The sequence below is a fragment of the Trichechus manatus genome, unplaced genomic scaffold (genome assembly GCF_000243295.1).
Source record: "Trichechus manatus latirostris isolate Lorelei unplaced genomic scaffold, TriManLat1.0 scaffold00084, whole genome shotgun sequence".
Classification (NCBI taxonomy): Eukaryota; Metazoa; Chordata; class Mammalia; order Sirenia; family Trichechidae; genus Trichechus; species Trichechus manatus.
Window position 1 is genome coordinate 7,818,086 of NW_004444020.1, and position 20,724 is coordinate 7,838,809.

General features: G+C 34.8%; 1 protein-coding gene across 7 annotated transcripts in view; it reads right to left on the bottom strand.

Annotated features, from left to right (window-relative positions):
• STAG1 (STAG1 cohesin complex component) overlaps window positions 1-20,724 on the bottom strand; it is a 552,131-nt gene that overhangs the window by 24,263 nt on the left and 507,144 nt on the right. For all 7 annotated transcript variants that reach the window (XM_023735988.1, XM_023735987.1, XM_023735981.1 and 4 more), the window contains 6 exons: window positions 17,121-17,213; window positions 14,965-15,139; window positions 13,098-13,237; window positions 8,381-8,482; window positions 5,654-5,802; window positions 4,834-4,962 (listed from right to left, as the gene is read on the bottom strand). In XM_023735988.1, the coding sequence (XP_023591756.1) occupies window positions 4,834-4,962; window positions 5,654-5,802; window positions 8,381-8,482; window positions 13,098-13,237; window positions 14,965-15,139; window positions 17,121-17,213 (788 nt within the window). The remainder of the gene's footprint in view (window positions 1-4,833; window positions 4,963-5,653; window positions 5,803-8,380; window positions 8,483-13,097; window positions 13,238-14,964; window positions 15,140-17,120; window positions 17,214-20,724) is intronic.

A 20,724-nucleotide genomic window follows, 5' to 3' on the forward strand; every position in this document is an offset into this window, starting at 1 on the left:
GGTAAACATCTTTCTGGTATTCTCTTTTAGCCATGATCCATCTGACATCAGCAGTGATATCCTTTGTTCCATGTCCTCTTCTGAATCTGGCTTGAATTCCTGGCAGTTCCTTGTTGATGTAATGCTGCAACCGCTTTTGAATGATCTTCAGCAAAATTTTACTTGTGTGTGATACTGTCTGATAATTTCCACATGCTGTTAGATCATCTCTCTTTGGAATGGGTACACATATGGATCCCTTTCAGTTGGTTGACCAGGTAGCTGTCTTCCAAATTTCTTGACACAGACCAGTGAGCAACTGCAGTGGTGTATCCGTTTGTTGAAACATCTCATTTGGTATCCATAAATTCCTGGAGCCTTGCTTTTCACCAATACCTTCTGTGCAGCTTGGACCTCTTCCTTCAGTATCATCAGTTATTAATCATATACTACCTCCTGAAATGGATGAACGCCAACCAGTTCTTTTTGGTATAGTGACTCTGTGTATTCTTTCATCTTTTTTGATGCTTCCTGCGTCATTTACTATTTTCCCTGTAGAATCCTTCAATATTACAACTCAAGGCTTGAATTTTTTCTTCAGTTCTTTCAGCTTGAGAAATGCCAAGCATGTTCTTCCATTTTGATTTTCCATCTCCAGGTCTCTGCACATTTCACTATAATACTTTATTTTGTCTTCTCAAGCTGCCCTTTGAAATCTTCTGTTCAGCTCTTTTACTTCATCATTTCTTCCTTTCTCTTTAGCTACTCTATATCCTAAAGCAAATTTCAGAGTCTCTTCTGACATCCATTTTGATCCTTCTTTCCTTCCTGTCTGCTTAATGATCTCTTACTTCCTTCATGTATGATGTCCTGGATGTCACTCCACAACTTATCTGGACTTAGGCCATTAGTGTTCAATGCATCAAATCTATTGTTGAGACAGTCTCTAAATTCAGGTAGGATATACTCAAGGACATACTTTGGCTCTCTTGGACTTGCTCTAATTTTCTTCAGCTTGAACTTGCATTTGATCAATATATGGTCTGTTCCACAGTTGGCCCCTGGCCTTGTTCTGACTGATGATATTGAGCTTTTCCATCGTCTTTTTCCACAGATGTAGTCGATCTGATTCCTGTGTATTCTATCTGGCGAGGTTAGTCGCTGTTTATGTTGTTGAAAAAAGTATTTGCAATGAAGAAGTCATTGGTCTTGCAAAATTCTATCATGTGATCTCTGGCGTCATTTCTATTGCCAAGACCATATTTTCCAACTAACAATCCTTCTTCTTAAGTGATTAAAAAAATTGTATAAAACAGTATGTACATAATGATGTTGTCAGACCAATAACACAGAAATGTAATATACCTGACAGTAAACACAAAGGAGGTTGGTGGGAGCAGAGCTGTATCGGACTAAGGAAATGAAACTAGATGGTAATTTGAATCTAAGGTAAAAATGAAGACAATCAGAAATGGTAAATAAGAAAGTTAATATAACAAACGCTATAAACATATTCTAGTTCAACTTTCTTTTCTCAGCTTCTTTAAAAGACATAAAATTATATCAAGTAATAATTATAACAATGTGTGGTTGGGTTTGTAACATGTATAGATGCAACAGCAATATGCATAACAATAATAACACAAAAGAAGGAGTAGGAAGTAGAGTTACATAGAAAAAAGTTTCTATATTTCACTGGAATTAAATTAGAATAAACATGAAGTAGATTTTTGTAAGTTAAGATGTATCTTGTAAGCTCCAGAGAAAACATTAAGAAAATAACAAAAACAAAAAATTTAAAAATCATTAAAAGAATTAAAGTGTTACACTAGAAAATATCCACTTAATAAAAAATAAGTCAATAAAGGAGTAAGAAAGGAACAAACGAAGAGACATAGAAAACAAAAAACAAAATGGCAGATGTAAATCTAACCATATCAATAACAACTTTAAATGTGAATAGATCCAATCCGATTAAATGTAAATAGAACAATCCAATTAAAAAGCAGAGATTAACAGATTCGATTAAAAAATAATAATCCAACTATATGTTGTCTACAAGAAACCTACTTTAGATTCAAAGACACAAAGATAGAAAGTGAAAAGATGGAAAAAGTTATACCATGTAATTGGTAACCAAATGAACTGCAGTGGCTATACTAATATGAGATAAAACAGACTTTAAGATAAAATTCATAGAGAAAGACACTTTATAATGATAAAAGGAGCAATCCATTAGGCAGACAAAACAATTAAAAACATATATGCAGCAACAAAGGGCCCCAAAATAACATGAAGTAAAAACTGACAGAATTAAAAGGAGAACCAGACAATTCAACAATAATAGTTGGAAACTTCAATTCCTCACTTTAATAACTGATAGAACAACTAGACAGAATATTAACAAGGAAGAGAAGACCTGAACAACATTATAACCAATATAAACCAAAGTATAAACTAACTAGACCTAACAGACATCTATAGAACACTGCACCCAACAACAGCAGAAGAGACATTCTTCTCAAGTATACGTGGAACATTCTCCAGGACAGACCATATATTAGGCCATAAAACAAGCCTCAATAAATTTAAAAGGATTAAAATGATACAAAGTATGTTCTCCAACCACAATAGAATGAAATTTAAAAAATATTCAAATCAGCTCACCTTCACCAATACTCAACGCCATTCTCTATCGCATTACCCCAATTCAGTGTCTGAAACTCTCTTATTTGTTTGCATGTTTATGCTTTGTTTTCCTGCATTTAAATATAAGTTTTCTGAGGGCAGTAACTTTGTCTATATTATTCATTTCCTGGCCATATTAGAACAGTGGTCACAGAACTGTACCTGGTCACATTAGGGACAATAGTATTTTCCGATCGACAAGAAGTCAACATCTTTCCTTACAACTGTTACTCATATTCATATGAAGTTTAACTGCTCCTACAGATTTCTGATTAGTATGTTATTATAATTGACTCTCCTTGCTATCGTTTATAAAATTTGGGATCCACTCTACTATTACACTTTTAAAAAGTTTTCTAATTTATTTTAAACAAAACTTATTCCATCAAAATTTTTTGAAAATTACTATTTTCTTTAAACTGTTACCAAACCAAACCAAACCCGTTGCTGTCGAGTCGATTCCGACTCATAGCGACCCTATAGGAAAGAGAAGAACCGCTCCATAGGGTTTCCAAGCAGTGGCCGGTGGATTTGAACTGCTGACCTTTTGGTTAGCAGCTGTAGCTCTTAACCACTGCACCACCAGGGCTCTAAACTGTTACCAATGATCAAAAAAATAAAACAAAACAAACAAAAAATTCTTTAATGGTTAGCAGGAATGGGAGGGTCAGGGAGGGAAAATTACCAAATAGATAGAAGACATATGTTAATACTGGTGAAGGGAAAGACAATACACAATATGGGAGAAGTCAACGCAACATGACCAAGGCAAGAGAGGACACTGAGAGGAAAGCAAGAATAAAAGGCAACTATGGTAACTACTATAGCATAGACAATTGTGCAACAATAGAATTAACAAGCAACAATTTACAAATGAATACATAAGTAGACAGATATGCCAAGAGGTGTGGGAGGGTGTAAGGGAGCATATCCACTGGCAGATACAGGTCTGGTGGTGGATACTTCTACATACATGACTGTAGGTGCTCCTCATGTATTAATATAGACAACAGAGCAAAGAGAACACAAGGGGCACAGTCAGGGAAACCTCTTAGACATAACCAAACACCTAGCGGGATGAAGTTCCTAGGCTTGAAGGCAAAGAACCATAGACTTGGGGGACATCTTTGTCAACTGGCATCGTACTTTGGTGACTAGCATCTGGGGTCTTAAAAGCTTGTGAGCAGCCATCTAAGATACAACTATTGGTCTCTTCCTGGCTGGTGCAAAGGAGAGTGAAGAAAACCAAAGACTCAAGGGAGCAATTAGTACAAAGGACTAATGGACCACACAAACCACAGCCTATACAACCTGAGACCAGAAGAACTAGATGGTGCCCGACTACCACTTGGGATTACAACAGAGGGTCCTGGACAGAGCAGGAGAAAAAAATGTAGAACAAAAAATCAAATTCACAAAAAATGACCAGACTTACTGGTCTGACAGACACAGGAAGAACCCCTGAGAGACTATGGCCCTAAGACTTCCTTCTGACATGGAACTGAAGCCATTCCTGGAGCCCACCTTCCAGCCAAACAATAGACAAGCCTGTAAAATAAACAATAACACCCTAGAGGAACATGCTTCTTAGAACAATCAATTATACGAGATCAAAAGCGCAGTATTTACCCAAAAGCAAAAATAAGAAGGCAGAAAGGGGTAGAAAATCAAGGCAAAAGGAAATGGGGAGAGTGCTGACACACTGTGGGGAATGACATCAAGGTCATGAAACACTATGTACAAACTATCCAATGGGAATCTAATTTGCTCTGTAAACTTTCACCTAATGCACAATTTAAAAAAAATACCAAAAACCAATCTTCTTTTGAAACAAGTCGAATAAAATAGGAAATAAAACTAAAATATGAAAAGAAAGAAAAGGTTACATAATGGCTAAGCCAATGCTCACATGTCTTTAAACTGCAGAATAAGAAATCATTTCTGCTTGCTTAATTTCATCTTGGGTACTGAAAGGTGAGCGGTGAAAGAAGAACTATATAAAAAGTTGAAATAAAGCTATAGTTCTTTAAAAAGAAACTATGGAAGCCTAAATAATCAATATTTACAAATATTTCTAGATGATTCAAAAACTTTTCAAAAAACGAAGATTTAAAATGTACAATGGTGTCATAATAAAAGCTATTTCTCCTATAATATACAACTTACACAGTCTTTTTGTCTTGTCGAAGAAGTTTAGAAGAAAATTCACTTAGTACTTCAAGGAAAGCCAGATTTGGAGGTGGATATTCTTGTCCTTTCTGATTTTGGTATTTAAAGGCAAATTCTATGCCATCCCTGAAGTAAAAGAAAGTATCTTATTTTTCAAGATAGTATAGTTCTCTCAAGGGGTTAGAATTACAAAATAGTTGGGAAGGCAGTACAATCTGATAAATTTAAATGGAAACATGTTAATTTATAAAGATATAGTTGTATATAATATTATTTAATTTTATTATTTACAATAGATCACTATAAATTGTGAAAAACAAACAAAAAAGAAAAACAATAACAAAGCTAAGTTCCTATGTGTATCTTTTAGGGGCAATATAATGCCCTGGAAAGATAATTAGATTGTTAAAATATTTGCTTCTTAGAACTGGTCCCGGTACCAAGCAACTGTGTGATTTTTCTGTAAGTTACTTAAACTGTTATTCAGTTTCCACAGTTATGAGGTTGACCAAATCAGTATTACAGTCTTTTTTAACTCATGCCTCCCACAACATCTTCTCACTGACAGACCAGCCAAGAATATTTTGTTAAACTTTAGTTTCTATACATTATATGATGAAAAAAATGTTTTTTAAAGTAAGTTTTTCAAACTATAAATGCTCTCAAGTTAACAATCACTACAGAAAATCTCTAAAGCTCTTAAATTCTAAAATTCTGTAATTTGTCACTTTAAAAATGAGGCAAATAACAGTTACTTCAGTTAAATTCAAGTAAACCAGATTATGTATAACAGAAAGTGTTTGTTTAGCTCACTCACTTGTGAAGTGTAGCAACTGCTTCTCGTGTCTTGATCTGGTCCAGTCCAAATGTAAGGGCAAAGCGACGTGCCAATTCTTTAATGCCACTGACATGGGCAGAAGTCCTATCTAGGTTGGGACCTTGCTCTTGAACAAGTTCATTAAACAACTGGCAGAAAGAAATAAAGATTAAAAAAAAACCTATAGCTAAGAAATATTTATTTTAGGAATAGGTAATTAGGTAAAAGTCATATGGTGAAATACGTGTTTCCCTCCTTTCATTGAACTATAACCACCCTGTTTCCCCTAGTTCAAGTCATCTACCAGTTTCTTGAGTTCATTTTCATGCTAGTTGTCTGATTAAATGCAGATAGTAATTTATTTTTTAATAATAATAAAAGAAAGCATGCTGTTTGAGTTGGAAGAAGGAAATATACTATGTATTTACAGAAATAGGCTATGTAACATTCTTTGTTATTGTTGCCACAGGAATGTCATTATATGAAATTTAGAACATTATATGAAATTTAGAACATTTCAGAACTTTGTTTCTTCACTTATTCTCAGACAAGAACACTATGAAAAAGAAGACCATTTGGAGATATTGGGCCATGATTTTTCCCACACAGTAACAAAATATATTAAAAAGTTCTTAAGCTGGGTGGAGAGGGTTTATACATTACATATAGGTTACATATAGTCTGTCAAAAAAGGAAGAAAAGCCAAATTTAAACAGTTATAAATGTACTAGAAAAATTAATGAAAAACATTTAAAAAATAATAATAGAGATGGGAAAACCTTGCTAAGCTTCTGTGAAGCTATAAAAGAAGAAGGTTGAAGGATTTGGTTGCATAAACACGTAAGATTTATGCCTAACAAAAGCTACATTAAACGGAGTTAAAAGGTAAGTGGCAGACACGGAGAAAATGTTTGCACCATATAACAAAGGATAAGTAGCCAAAATATATGAAGAACTCGCATAAATCAATATGAAAAGAAAGCCTAATAGAAAAGCAGGCACAGGATACAAACAGAAAATTCACACAAGATAAAGTGTGAGTGGCTAATAAACAAAAAAAGTTACACAATTTTATTAGTAACCAGGAAAATGTAAATAAAAAATAACAAGGTGACATTTCATTCTCATCAGACTTTGATATAGTAAGAATATCAGTAATATATTCTTTGATATAAACAATATTACACGTTATTGGCAAGAGTGTGAAGAAATACGAACTCAGATATACTGTTAGGTGTAAAATAAAAATATGGGAACTCCTTGACCCAAGAATTCTACTTCTAGGAATGAATCCTACAAAAATATGATGTAGCTTTATGTCCATAACAGTGAAAAACCTGTAAACAATGCAAATGCCCACCTATAGGTGAACAGTTAAATACATATGAAACCTCTCTGCTACAGAGTACTAAAAAAAAAAAAAGCAATTGTAAACACCATCAGTAAGAAGGCAAGAGCAATTTCTTTCAAAAAAAGACCTTTTTCCTCTATATCCTTGTTAATCACTGCTATTATTAAACACTTTAATTCACGCCAATACGCTCAGCAGTGATAAATATCTCCTTGTTTTAGTTTGCATTTCACTGATTATTAATGAAGCTATGCCTCTTTTCATATGTTTATTGGTCTTTAAAGTTTCCTCTTCTGAGAAGTACCTTTTCATATCCTGTAATCACTATTCTATGGGATTTATTTATCTTTTTTACTGATTTGTAGGATTTGTTATGTATGATTGAAAATATTTTTTCCCAATCTGTCATTTGTCTTTTAACTTCTGTAAGGTGCTGGTTGACATCCAAATCTTTTTTAAGTTGATACGTATCATCAATTTTTTTACTTTGTGGCTTCCTTCCTTGGGATGGACTTCCCTACTCTGAGATATAAAAATATCCTCTTACAAACTTTTATTTTGTAATGTTTATATATAATCCATCTAGTATTTTGGGTACATGTTAGGTAGGGCTATAACTAGCTGTTTTTCCAAATACATAGTTGATTCAATTGCCCCATCACCATTTACTGAATAAGCCTAATCCTTTCCCAACTGATGTGAAATGAGATCTTTATTACAAATTAAATACAGAGATATGTAGACATATATATATATACACATGCTTACAAATGCCTGGAAATCTCTATTTCAATTTACTAGGAATCTTATGCAATAAAGGCAACATATTTTATTATATGGATACTACTGGTCCCCCTACAGGAATCCCTGGGTGGCAAAAATGCTTAAGCACTTGGCTGCTAACCGAAAGGTTGGCAATTCAAGACCACCCAGAGGCACCTCGAAAGAAAAGACTGGTGATTTATTTCCAAAAAACCAGCCACAGAAAACCCTACGGAGCTCAATTCTACTGTGACCAGCATGGGGTTGTCATGTGTTGAAATGGACTTGACTGCAATTGGTTTGGTTTTTTGCTTAGTGCCCTTTTTTTTTAAAAAAATATTTTTAAAATATATACTTATATTTTTCTTTTAAAATTACTACTTTTACATTGTCCAGTTTGGCATTTCACCTGGTCCAAAAGTAGATTACCTTAGGATTTCATCTATTTGAAATGTGAACAGAAAAGATACCTAAGACATGTCAGAAAGTATCCACAGTAATATATTGATATAATGATGTAATTTAAATGAGGTAAGATACCTAGCATATACTAAGCACTCGAAAGTGCCCAATAATGTTATTTCCAACTCTGTATCCCTCCTAATTTCTCTTACCTGTTGCAAGCTGAGAATGAGTGTCTTGGCACACTGAATTTTATCAATCTGTCTGGTTTTACTCAATGTTTCCTTAATAATATCACCATAGTCATTGTAATACTGTGAGGAAAAGAAAGAAAATGTAGCTTTAAAATGATCAAAATTTCACGAGATAAAGAATCGGCTGGTGGAGGAAATGTAGAGATGAGTACAGAGGTGTTTAATTTCTTCGTCTTAAACATAATGGGAGTTAAAGATATTGTCTAAACATAACGGACTACACATTAGATATTCAAGGTTATTTGAAAACTAACAATAATAAAACTAAACTGGGATTCAAGGTTATGTAAGGGAGCAAAAATCCTCATCCTTCAGGATGTGGATTCAACAGACACTATCTAAAAGGGACAAATCAAGAACACAACTGTGGTCAAAATCTCCTGAAGAACTAAAACCAAAACAGTTAAAACTGCTTACCTCGGGGGAGCGGGCCTGAGCACTGGGGAAAGATAGCCTAGGGTAACAAACGTAACTCTTCATTTAATACTACTGTGTACTACCTGATTTTTTCCCCCTAACATGTCTATATTTTACTAATATGAAAAATAAAAACACTGGTATCTTCAGTTGTGACTGGGAAAATTCTAATTAACTTTATAACTCAGTTTTTCAGCACAGGATTTAAAATTTTTTTCCTGTGAGTAAATTAGGAAAGGCTTTACTTGAAACTATTAAATGTGGATGTTATTTCCAAGTTAAAGTCTAAAACCTATATGAAGAAGTGAGTACACTGTCTGGCATTTATGAGGCAGAGCAAGGGAAAGCCTGGACATTATCTGATACTTACCTGACTAGACTAGCAAATTAGATTTTTAAAATCTTCAAAAAGGTGGGTGTACTTCTGTCATGTGATACTCTAAAAGGGGAAATAGCTCAAAATGACTGTCTTCTCAGTGCAGATAAGAATTATCCCAATGAGGAAGAAAAGAGAAAGATACATCAAGACAGTAAAGTAGCTGAGCAGGGAACCTCTGAAAGTTCAGATATGAGATGATCACATAGGAAAAAATAGGGGGAAAACCCCCATATAGCCAAGGATATACATAAAAAAAAGTATCAAATAGGATAACAAAAGTTTTGAATGAGGCTCACTTCTTAGAACCAATTGTTAAGGGATAACAAGGACAAACCAGAACTCAACATATTTTGTGCCTATCTATTTCCTGCTAAGGGGAACAACCACATACAAAAGGGTAGGATAAACACTGCAAAAAAGGAACTAAAATACAAACTTGGTAAAGAGGTAAGAGAGCATCACTTCATTCCAAATGAATGAGCTTCCTAGTCCATATAAACCATGTTCTGAGAAGAGTTTCAGAGATTGTAAAAATACTGTTTCAGTGTTCTTTAAGGAACTGTGAAAAACAGGAAAGGTGCCAGAGGATTAGAAAAGGATAACCATGATTCTGATTTTCCAATAGGAAAGAAGATCATATGGAAAATTAAACAAAAAACAATGCTTGGTCTCTACACTTATTGTCAGGTGCTGCTGACTTCGCACCAACCCACAGCAACCTTACGTATAACAGGACCAAACACTACCCAGATCCATCCCAGATATTCTCACTTAGGTTGAGTGGGGCCCAGGAATATGTACTTTTGAATAATGCTTCAAATAACTGATGAATAACCAGGACTGGGAATAAGTACTCTAAACAATACATCAATGATCTTGACATTGAAACTAAGCAAGATTACTGAATGCATTATTAAAAGAAGTGCTTGTGTATACTTAGAAATGAAATGATGGTTATTAAGAGCAAGGAAACATTCGCTAACAGGTCATAAAATTTTTTCACAGGTTCAAGAGGCAAATATATCAGTATCTGGATATCAATATCACTTTGGCAAGTTCTTTCATGATTTCTTTTAGACTATACAGAGGAAAAAATGAGGTTAAACAGGTAGGTATACTTATGCTGCAGTCTTGGCATGGGCTTTTCTTCCCTCCCATGCTTATTGATCCCTCCCCGACTGATCCATCCAAACTCTGTTTAGTCACTGCCTTGAGAAAGCCTTCTCCAGTTCCTCACTTGTCTCCCTCTCTTTTGTGCTAGCTTTGTACTTTGTGTATCTATCACTATAATACGCATGCTGAAGCTCTGTGGTTCAAATGAAAGAGACAATCTTTAAAGTTAGACAGACCTAAAATCAAACCCCAGCTTTTGCTACCTAAATAGTTGTTTGATCTTGAGAAAGTTAATTAACCTCTCTGAGCATTAGCTTCCTTATCTGTAAATGAGGATGCTATTTCCTACTTCACAGGGTCATTTTTAGAGAATGTCAAAGCCTTAGAACAGTGTCTGAAACACAAATGGCAAAGAACAAATGGCAGTCATTCATTGTTGTTGTTAGGTGCTGTCGACTCGCTTCCAACTCACAGCTACCCTATGTACAACAGAATGGAACACTGACCAGTCCTGTACCCTCCTCACAATCGTTGCTAGGTTTGAGCCCACTGTTGCAGCCACTGTGTCAATCCATCTCGTTGAAGTCGTCTTCTTTTTTGCCGACCCTCTACTTTACCAAGCATGATGTCCTTCTCCAAGGACTGGTCCCTCCTGATAACATGTCCAAAGTGCACGAGACAAAGTCTTGCCATCCTCGCTTCTAAGGAACATCCTGGCTGTACTTCTTTCAAGACAGATTTGTTCCTTCTTCTGGCAGTCAAAGGCATATTCACTATTCTTTGCTAACACCGTAATTCAAATGGATCAATTCTTCCTCAGTCTTCCTTGTTTACTGCCCAGCTTTCGCATGCATATGAGGCAGTTAAAAATACCATGGCTTGGGTCAGGTGCACCTTAGTCCTCAAAGTGACATCTTTGCTTTTTAACACTTTAAAGAGGTCTTTTGCAGCAGATTCGCCCGATCCAATATGTCATTTGATTTCCTGACTGCTGCTTCCATTGGCATTGATTGTGGATCCAAGTAAAATGAAATCCTTGACAACTTCAATCTTTTCTCTGTTTATCCCGGTGATAAACAGAGGACTGTGAGGATTTTTGTTTTCTTTTTGTTGAAGTGTAATCCATACTGAAGGCTGTGGTCTTTGATCTTCATCAGAAGTGCTTCAAGTCCTCTTTGCTTTCAGCAAGCTAGGTTGTGTCATCTGCATATCACAGGTTGTTAATGAGTCTTCCTGCAATCCTGATGCTTCATTCTTCTTCATATAGTCCAGCTTCTTGGATTATTTGCTCAGCATACAGATTGAATAAGGATGGTAATAATGCCCACATTATTAATTATTAGCATGCTATATAATATTATATTTCAGTTTATTATCTGTGAATTCCTTAGTGCAGAAATCATGTTGTATTTCTAAACCTTGGCTATCAGCTCAGTGTCCATCACATTGTAGTTGTTCAGCAAATTACAATGAATTATTTACTAAATCATAACTGGGATTCGACTACACCCAAACATGGATAAAAACACAAGTGGATCAATGGCACACGCAATATTCTAAACATAGGCAAAACAGAACACTTTCTTTGACATGAGAACAAGGCAAATGTATGTAAACCGAGAAGTGTTCTGCTCTAATCTGTGCCTGTCAGATGACACTGTGAACAGCTGAGAACTGTTTTTAGATGGTCAGGAATAAAATGGAGCTTATGGAAAGACGAACAGCCAGGAAAGTGAGTGTCAATTAAAATATTGTCATATGAGGAATGGCTGAAGAAAATTAAAATCCTTCAACATCTTACCTCCCTCAGGATAAAATCCAAACTTTTCAGCACAGTATAAGGTCTGACCTGTCACCATCTTTAAATCTTATCTCTGGCTCTGTTTCGTCACTAACCTATGTTACTATATCAAATTACTTGCATTTCCCTGAAACAATTCATATTCCATTGTGTCTTTGTACATGGAGTTCAATCTGCCTACAAAGTCTTCACACTACTTCTTTGTTCATTTGACTAATTTGTGCTTATCCTCTCAGACTTAGTTTAGAAGTCACTTCTGAGAAATTTTCACCAACCTTTACATTTTCTAAGAGTTGGGTATCTGTTTTATATATTTCCAGAAACTCCTAAATGTACTACTGCATAATGTAATTGTCTATTTACTTGACTGTCTCCAGCTTTAGACCACTTTAGGGCAGGAATTTAAAAAAACTTTGTAATTTTAGTGCCTGGCATGGTACAGAGTAGGCATACTTATAAAAAATATCTGAAGAGATGCCATAAAGAAGATGATTAGCTTTCTTCTATGTCGATCTAGAGAGCTCATGGCCTCATAAAAAAGGTGTTCCTTCATATAAATCTAGGAAACTACTACTGTACAGAATTGATACAATGATGCAGACCAATAAAAAGCCTATACTTACAGAAAGGAGGGAGACCCCGGTGGTGTAGTGGTTTGTTAAGAGTTTGGCTGCTAACCAAAAGGTCAGCAGTTCAAATCCACCAGGTGCTCCTTGGAAACCCTGTAGGGCAGTTCTACTCTGTCCTATAGGGTTGCTATGAGTCAGAATCGACTCAACAGCAATGGGTTTGGATTTTTTTTTTTTTTTTTTTGTTATATAAAAGAGAGAAACTTTAGCTGTATCAGAAAATCATCAATAATACGTAAGTGAAAGTTGTCAATTTTAACTTCTGTTAACATCCTTTCATTTTAATTACAAATTTCTCTGCCATTTAGAAGGAAAAATAAAAATATGAAACTATACCTTCATGTAATGTTTGAAGATGTCTGCAGCTGCATGCATGTCAACAATATCATAAATGATAAGTTTGCTGAAGGCAGCAAGTAGATTCCTTCTTTTATGTAAGGCCTCAATTTTATTAGCTTCATCTTCTTCATCACCCTCTAATCACAGAAAGTAAATTGGTTAATAATTTTGGCCTTTTAACGAAGGTGAAACAAAACAAGTAATCTGTATAACTGAAAACCAGCTTAATATTGTAACTTTATAAATAGGTATAATTCAGTTTTAGACGGGGCAAAAACAGTTGGTTATAATGAATAGTTATTTTAGGTTTCTGAATTTTGGTTCAACATTTATTCAATAAACATTTAGTAGGCACTAAAGTTCCTACCTTATAGAAGATTATCATAGCAAAGATTGAGCAAGATAAGCAAACCAAATAAAAAAAGTTTTTTTTTCTGATATCTTTTGTCCTAATAATACTTTGAAGTTGTCTGTTTGCTTTTAAAAATGCTGTCTTTTCTTATTTCAACATCCCTCACGAGATAATATATACCCACAAAGAAGAAACTGTAGAAATGTTGAAGACACAGGGAAATACTTTCTTCTGGATAAGTATTTGGGAAGTAATGGAAATACACGGATATTACAGTAGTTAGTTTTCAGCACCCTTCCTAAACATGGTTATATTATCAGCTGAGAAAATAAAATATATTTTGCAAACCATGTTATGCATATTAAAAAAAGTATCAAATACTTTCAAAACAAGTAGTGTTTTTCTTCCTTAAATGGTTTGTCACCTTCTAGTTGTAGGAAAAAATTTCCCCATAAAGCTCCAGATGATGAAAGTAAACACATTTGTTTCAGTCTCTGCCTCTTTGTACTGACCCTTTCATGTCCTGGAATGTATTTACTCGGGGACAGCTTTCTCTCTTCTCTTCTTCACATGTATATATTCATAAAAGAATTTACTTTTAACCTCTCTCATTTAACTAGCTGGTCCTGTTGTGAAGTATCTATGTGTTGAAAAGTTGGAAATCCTTCATTTTAAGATAAGCAGTAGGTAAATTCTAATCTTCTAAGATTAAGACAGACCCTAAATAAAGACATTTTGGTTCACAGTCTAATTCTAAAGTGTTCCGTTAAGTAAAGAACATTCTAACAGCACCAAAGAGATTTGTGGATCAGTTTTGCCTCCATCATTACTTTGGAGTGCTTAAATAATTTATTTCACAACTAACCAATTCTAAAAAACACTTACAACTAATCATTAACAATTCAGTCTACTTTTTGCCAAGTTATTTTTCTGCAGGCTCAACACAATTTTGACTGATGAGGTTTGATAATACTCTTCCATCATTTAATCTTATATTTACATTTATTTAAGTAATATATGATGACCACTCAGGAATACCTGGATGCTTTCCTTTAGAAAAATTGTGAACCTGGATGCAGTTCAATTAGAAACAACATCTATGCTACATATACATTTGCAAATGTGGGAAATGACAAATGGACAGGGTTACTCATTATAGCATAGTTCATAAAAGCAGAAGACTGAAAACTAGCCAAATCTCAGTCAATGTAAGATGGATTATATAAATTACGCTACATTCAGCAATGAAATACTATGTAGCTGTTAGAATAATGAAGCTGTCTATGTTGATATCGAAACATCTGTAAGGTACAATGTTAAAGGAGGGAGATTTAACTGTGTACATTTTTTTTTTTTCCTTGTTGGTTTTTGAACTACATGAGTGTATTACTATTAACCTTTATTTAAAGAGAGAAATTCCAGCATTTTTAGGGTAAAATTTTAATTTTGTCACATTATCTTCTGGGATTGGTAGAACAAGATCAATATTGACAAGATGATAGCTACAAATACCCATGCTCTGGTTTTCCTCGTCTTGGTCAATGAAAACGTGATCCATCACAAAACTGAGGAGTTCTGACTGGAGTCCAGTATCTGGATTAAATACCAAAGGCTGGAGGCCTTCCCTGCCACCTGTCATTAACTGGTGGCTAAAAATCATCAAAAGGTCACAGAGCAACATGAAAGCCTGGAATGCAAAGGGAATTCATCAGTAAAACACTGTATGAATATAGCTACAACTACACATTAATGTTAATGAAAATATACTTAATGAAACACAGTTCAATAGCAGTACCACAAAGAAATTTTAAGTATTTAAATTCCAATTACTTAGTTTGAATCTCTAAACTTGATAAAATGACTTGTTCCCCCTCACTAAATACTAGTAATATTTAAGACCTTTTTTAAAAAACAAAAAACAATCTATTTCTTCTACTCGGCTGCGTTAACTCAAAACTATTTAAGATGTGAATTAAAAGAAAAAAAAAACAAGTTCAACTGAACTCTGGAAATACAAAATAATGTATAAGATTTGACTGAGGTTAGAAATAAATTATATACTGCTTAATTAAATAATTAGCAGAAGACCTAAGAGAAACTGTATAATTCAACAAACTGTAATGGAGTATTCTATTTTGAATTCCTTTTTAAAAATATCTATTATAAAAAAATCTCTAACAGTAGGTTTAAAATTTGAGACCATTCACTTAAAAACTAGTATTTAAAAGCCTCCTAACAAATTTAATCACACAAGGGAACTTTCACATTTCCCCAAATTTCAATACATTCCCCCAAAAAGTATACAGTTACGTTGTCAAGTTTGCCCTATGTAATGGATGAAATAAAATAAACTTGTATCCTCAATTTATTATAACTGAAAGATTCTGCTGTGGGATAACTGAGGACTCTGACACCTCAAAACAATCCACTTACCCTTTCTAAAAATTTATTTCTACAGGAAAACACAATTTTGTCATATACTTAGGGATAGCAATATACCTGACTGTCCGTCCACCTCCAGCAAGAGTCACACCTTGACTGTGCAACCACAAAATACATGAAACTATTTGGAAAGAACCACTTGAGAAAAAAGGGGAACAAAAAGAGCTTCCAGGGAAATATTTTTTACCAAGGCCATAGCTTTGGATATCACCAAGTAGTGCTGATGCAAAAACAGTGAATTTTTGGTTTAAACGGCCACAGAGTTGGGTATTTCTAGACAGCATTGGTGGGGCTCAGAATGTTCACAGAATAAGATTTACGGAAGACCACCTTTGTTCCCATTTTAAGTTAGATGATGATAACTCAATAAAGAAGTGACCTGTGACAATTTATTTGTAAGAAGAGATAACAAAGGATAAGTTCTACCGTGTCCTTAACTGGACTCAGTAGATGCTTTTTCTTGTCCAACATAGTAAGAAACAACATATGTAAAAGTACTCCCTACTAGAAGAAGACTATATTGCAATTAAAGAAATAGTTACAAAAATGATACGCTATGAGCCCCACTCTGACCCTCTTTGGCTTGCCCCCTCTCCAAGGGGAGAGGAGTCCGTTGAACTAATGGGATATGCCTGCCTGCACCCCTACTTTTAGACAACAGTCCAAGAACAGGTACTCAGCCATTCCTTGCCCTAAGAGACCTAATCCTGCTGCCAGAACCCGCAGAGTCCTCTTCCCGAGGCAGACTCCATCTGCAATGTGTCTACTCCTAGACCCCAGGGTGGTTAAGCGGTACCTGTGTAGGGGAGTGATGTAGATAGTTTGGACATGTAGGCTGAAGTGTTCACAAGCATGTGCCAAAAAGCTCTTCCTAGTGTGGGAACGAGCTGAAGGTGGATGAGAAGAGACAAGGCCACAGGCCAGTTCCCTAGACTGTCCATGTTCTAGGGTAGAATTCTTAGCAGTCAAGAATTCTAAACTTGAACCTGGCTTTGTAGGAAATGATGACAGTATACTTGTCAAGGTAAAAAGATACAATATATTTTATTTAACAGTTAGCTTACTTTATAACTTAAATATTTAGACATCTATATACACTTGTCCCAAGTACCATAAATGTTAGGGATGAACCTGCATGCTAGGAATTGCCATTAAAAAAAGACATCTTCTTACTGTTCTTTGACGCATTTTAGTTTTTATAGAGCTCTTAACTGATAATTTCTTACCTGTTCCTTCACTGGAGTATTAACATTAGAGAGGCACTGTTGGCAAACAGCCAAAAAGGATTTCACTGTTTTCCTCAATACCAACAAATCCTCCTGTAAGACATATTCAAATTTGCAAGCATGAATTACAGTATCCTAGAAAACTGATCCAGAATGAAAAATACATAGAAAATAGCCAAACTGGTTTATTTTAAGAAAATCAATAAAACAAAATTTATTGTCAGGAACCAAATCATATAGTTATTTCCCAGTTATCTGTCCTAATGGAAGGGACAGCAAAACCAGTAACACCAAATACTATATCAGTTCCATTTAGCTATGGAATGCTCAGTATGATTGCCCCTCAACAGATTTTCTTTATAAATATGGTTTACTTAGGCTGATAATATTAAAATGTTTATCATTCCGATAACACATACTAGCTGGCAGTAAGATGATGAAGCATAGCAGCATACCGAAAAAGTAGGGAAAAAAAATCAATTAAATATACTGAACTTTTCCCATATTCTTAGCACTCTGCAAAATGTCAGGGGGAAAGAAAGACAGGTTTAAGACAGTGCCCATGCCCTTAAATAGTTAACATTCTAGCAGAGAGCTAGACCGATTACAGAGTAATTAAGTGCCCAAATATTTTGTATTAATTCTAACTGTAGCAGAGAGAACTGAGCTGGAGGAGCTTTTGTAGAAGGATAAGCTTTTATTCAAGATTGGATTGGTGAATAAGATTTAATTAGATGGCCAGGTGTTATTTCACATGGAACAACATTTGAAAAATATAAAAAGAAATGTAAATTTATCAAGCACCTACAATGAGTCAGATACTGGTTTTATGGCTTACACTATTATATAACTTAATCTTTATTTTGATTCTGAGAAGTAGTTGTTATTAGCAAGAATTTGAGCCAAGGACTATGTGATATCAGAGCTCACATTCTTCTCACTGACTAATGAGCAAGACATATGCAGATAATTCAGTATTATGGTGACATTCAAAATAGGAATGAAGAATAACTAATTATATAAGCAAAGGCTAATGTAGAAATCACTTTCAAAAAGTACTCTATTAAACTAAAAACTGTTTAAGCCAATCTGTTTTGTACAGGTAACATTTAAATCCTTTGGGGATCTTTACATTAAAAAATGATACTTAAGAAATTATGTACATTTTTCCTTTTGCTAAAGTGCAGCCTTTTGTAGAAGGAATGGGCTTATCTGTAGAGCAGTAAAACGGACACTGTCTTAAGAACCTTTGTTATTCTTGCATATGAACATCCAATAACCAAACTTTAACTTTCCTTGCTCTTTAATTTCAAATATTCACAATACACTGGGGGAAACAGACAAGGAAAGAGACAATTGCAAAATACAGTATAAAGAATGCTATGATAAGAAAGCAATGGAAAACCTAATCTGGAGTCAGAAGTAATCAAGGGAAGATTCCCAAAGAAGATTAACATGTAAACTGAGTCCTGAAGGACAAACAATAATTACCTAGCTACTGGCAAAGGTGTTCCAGAAGGGTATAAAATGTTCAAAAGCCTGGAGGTGCTTTTGAGGGACTACTGCTAATTATTGGTGCTGGGTCATTAATTGGGAGCAGAGAGAAGAGATAAATCTGAAGAGAAAAATAGGATCCATTTTATGGAAGACCATTTAAAATATCATATTAATCATCTGGATATCACCCTGATGGCAATAAGAAACCACTGAAGAAGGACTTTTACCATGGAAGTACTAAACTTTTGTGTAAAAGAATGGAGAACGGTGTGGAATAGGGAGGCCAGTCAGTCGTAGATACAATTTGTACCCTAACGGTGAAAAATTTTAATCTCCCAATCACCCTATAAAATTAGTAATATTCCCATTTTACAGATAAAAAAACTGAGGTTCACAGCACCTACAGATTCTAAGTGATAGTGAACGGATCCACAGCTAGAGTTGTCTTACTTGAAAGCCCATGTTCTTAATCATTACCTTGTATTTTCTCACATATTAACAAAGACCTTTATTAACATAGGAATAATTTAGAATGAGGGCCTAAAAATAAAATGGTGGCAGTAAAGATCTGAACAGATGTAAGAGAAATATAAGCAGTAGAACTGATAGAATTTATGGACTAATCAGAACAGGAGCTATTGACGATTACCCTTAGTTTTCTAGGTAGTCGTCTACTTAGATTGTCACTGAGATTGGAAACAAAGGAACAAACGCAGTTAGGAATAGTTCAATTCTAGAGATGATGATTCTGAGATCTCTAAAAAACATACCCCAGTGGTGATGTCTTGTAGGCAGCTGGATATATGAGTGCAAAGTCCAAGGGAAAGAATCTGAGCAAGAATAGAGGTTAGGGAGTCCTCAGCATTAGATGACAACAGAAGCGATGGAAGTGGATGAGAATGCCCAAGGAGAATATGCAGTGAGGGCTGTTAATAGCATCCTGGGGAATACCAAATTTAACAGATAAAGAAGAGCTTATGAAGTCTAAGAAGTGGTTTGAGAACTAGGACTAAAACCAGGAGAATATGGCATCCCAGAGGTAAGGGAAGAAAACTTTTAAAAATGGGTGGAGTGTTATTTTAAAACGACAAATGCCACAGAGAGATGAGACAAGATAAGGATTAGAAAAGTGTCCCAAGGATAAAGCAATGAGGAGGCTGTTGGTGACTCTGGAGAGCACTTTCAATGGAGTTATGGGAGCTGAAGTCAGATGCTGAAAAGAATACAAGGAAGGAGTAACTCTTTCTAAAATGCTTGATTGGAAAGAGTCAGCAAAAAAGTAGTATGGCTGCAAGAGAGCTCTTTTGGGATTGACGGAGGATGGATTTTTTTTGTTGTTCTGACCTTTTTAATAGAAAAACAAAACATTCTATCAAACAATAAATAAATATTGAGTAGAAAAAAACTGCTAAAAGGTATTAATGCTCCTTTATTCCTTCTTGGTTCATGTGCTGTCACAAAGCAGGTGTCAAGGGAATTAGCTCTCTTCAGAGTTGGATGCAAAATGTTCCTTTAAAGGTCAATCATCAAGTAAACATGTCTTTTCTACAATGACTACTTGTCAACTCATCTGAAAAGTTTTAACATCACAACTAAGTAAGCAATCTATTGGTTGACTAATCAATAGTAGTATTTTAAGAAGACACAAGATGTGTGACAAAACCAAGGAAATAGAAGAAACAAAAGGTCTTGTATAACAGTAAAGTTAGGCCTAGATTTGAATTGAACGCAATTATCAAAGAAAGTTCATTTAATTTTAACTAGTTAGTTTCATTGATGAGAACTATAAATACACACAGATCTAGGTGAATGGACAAAGGTGCTCTACACTGAACAATTAGCTAATCTCAAATATAACAAATCTCTTCAAAGAGTTGGGAACAGAATTCAGGTTCTGATGGCTTTCAAAACTTACTGCTTTCATTCATTGACAATTTTCTACTTTATTCTGTTGGCATCTTACTATATTTCACTAGATTTACATTGCTGAAACCATGATTCCAAAGACTCTGATTTTGCTCAAGTTGAGGCAAGTTACCATTACTGGATCATGTGGTAATAAGTATCTTCAGAAATTTACAGAGCATTAAATAATTTTTTTTTTTTT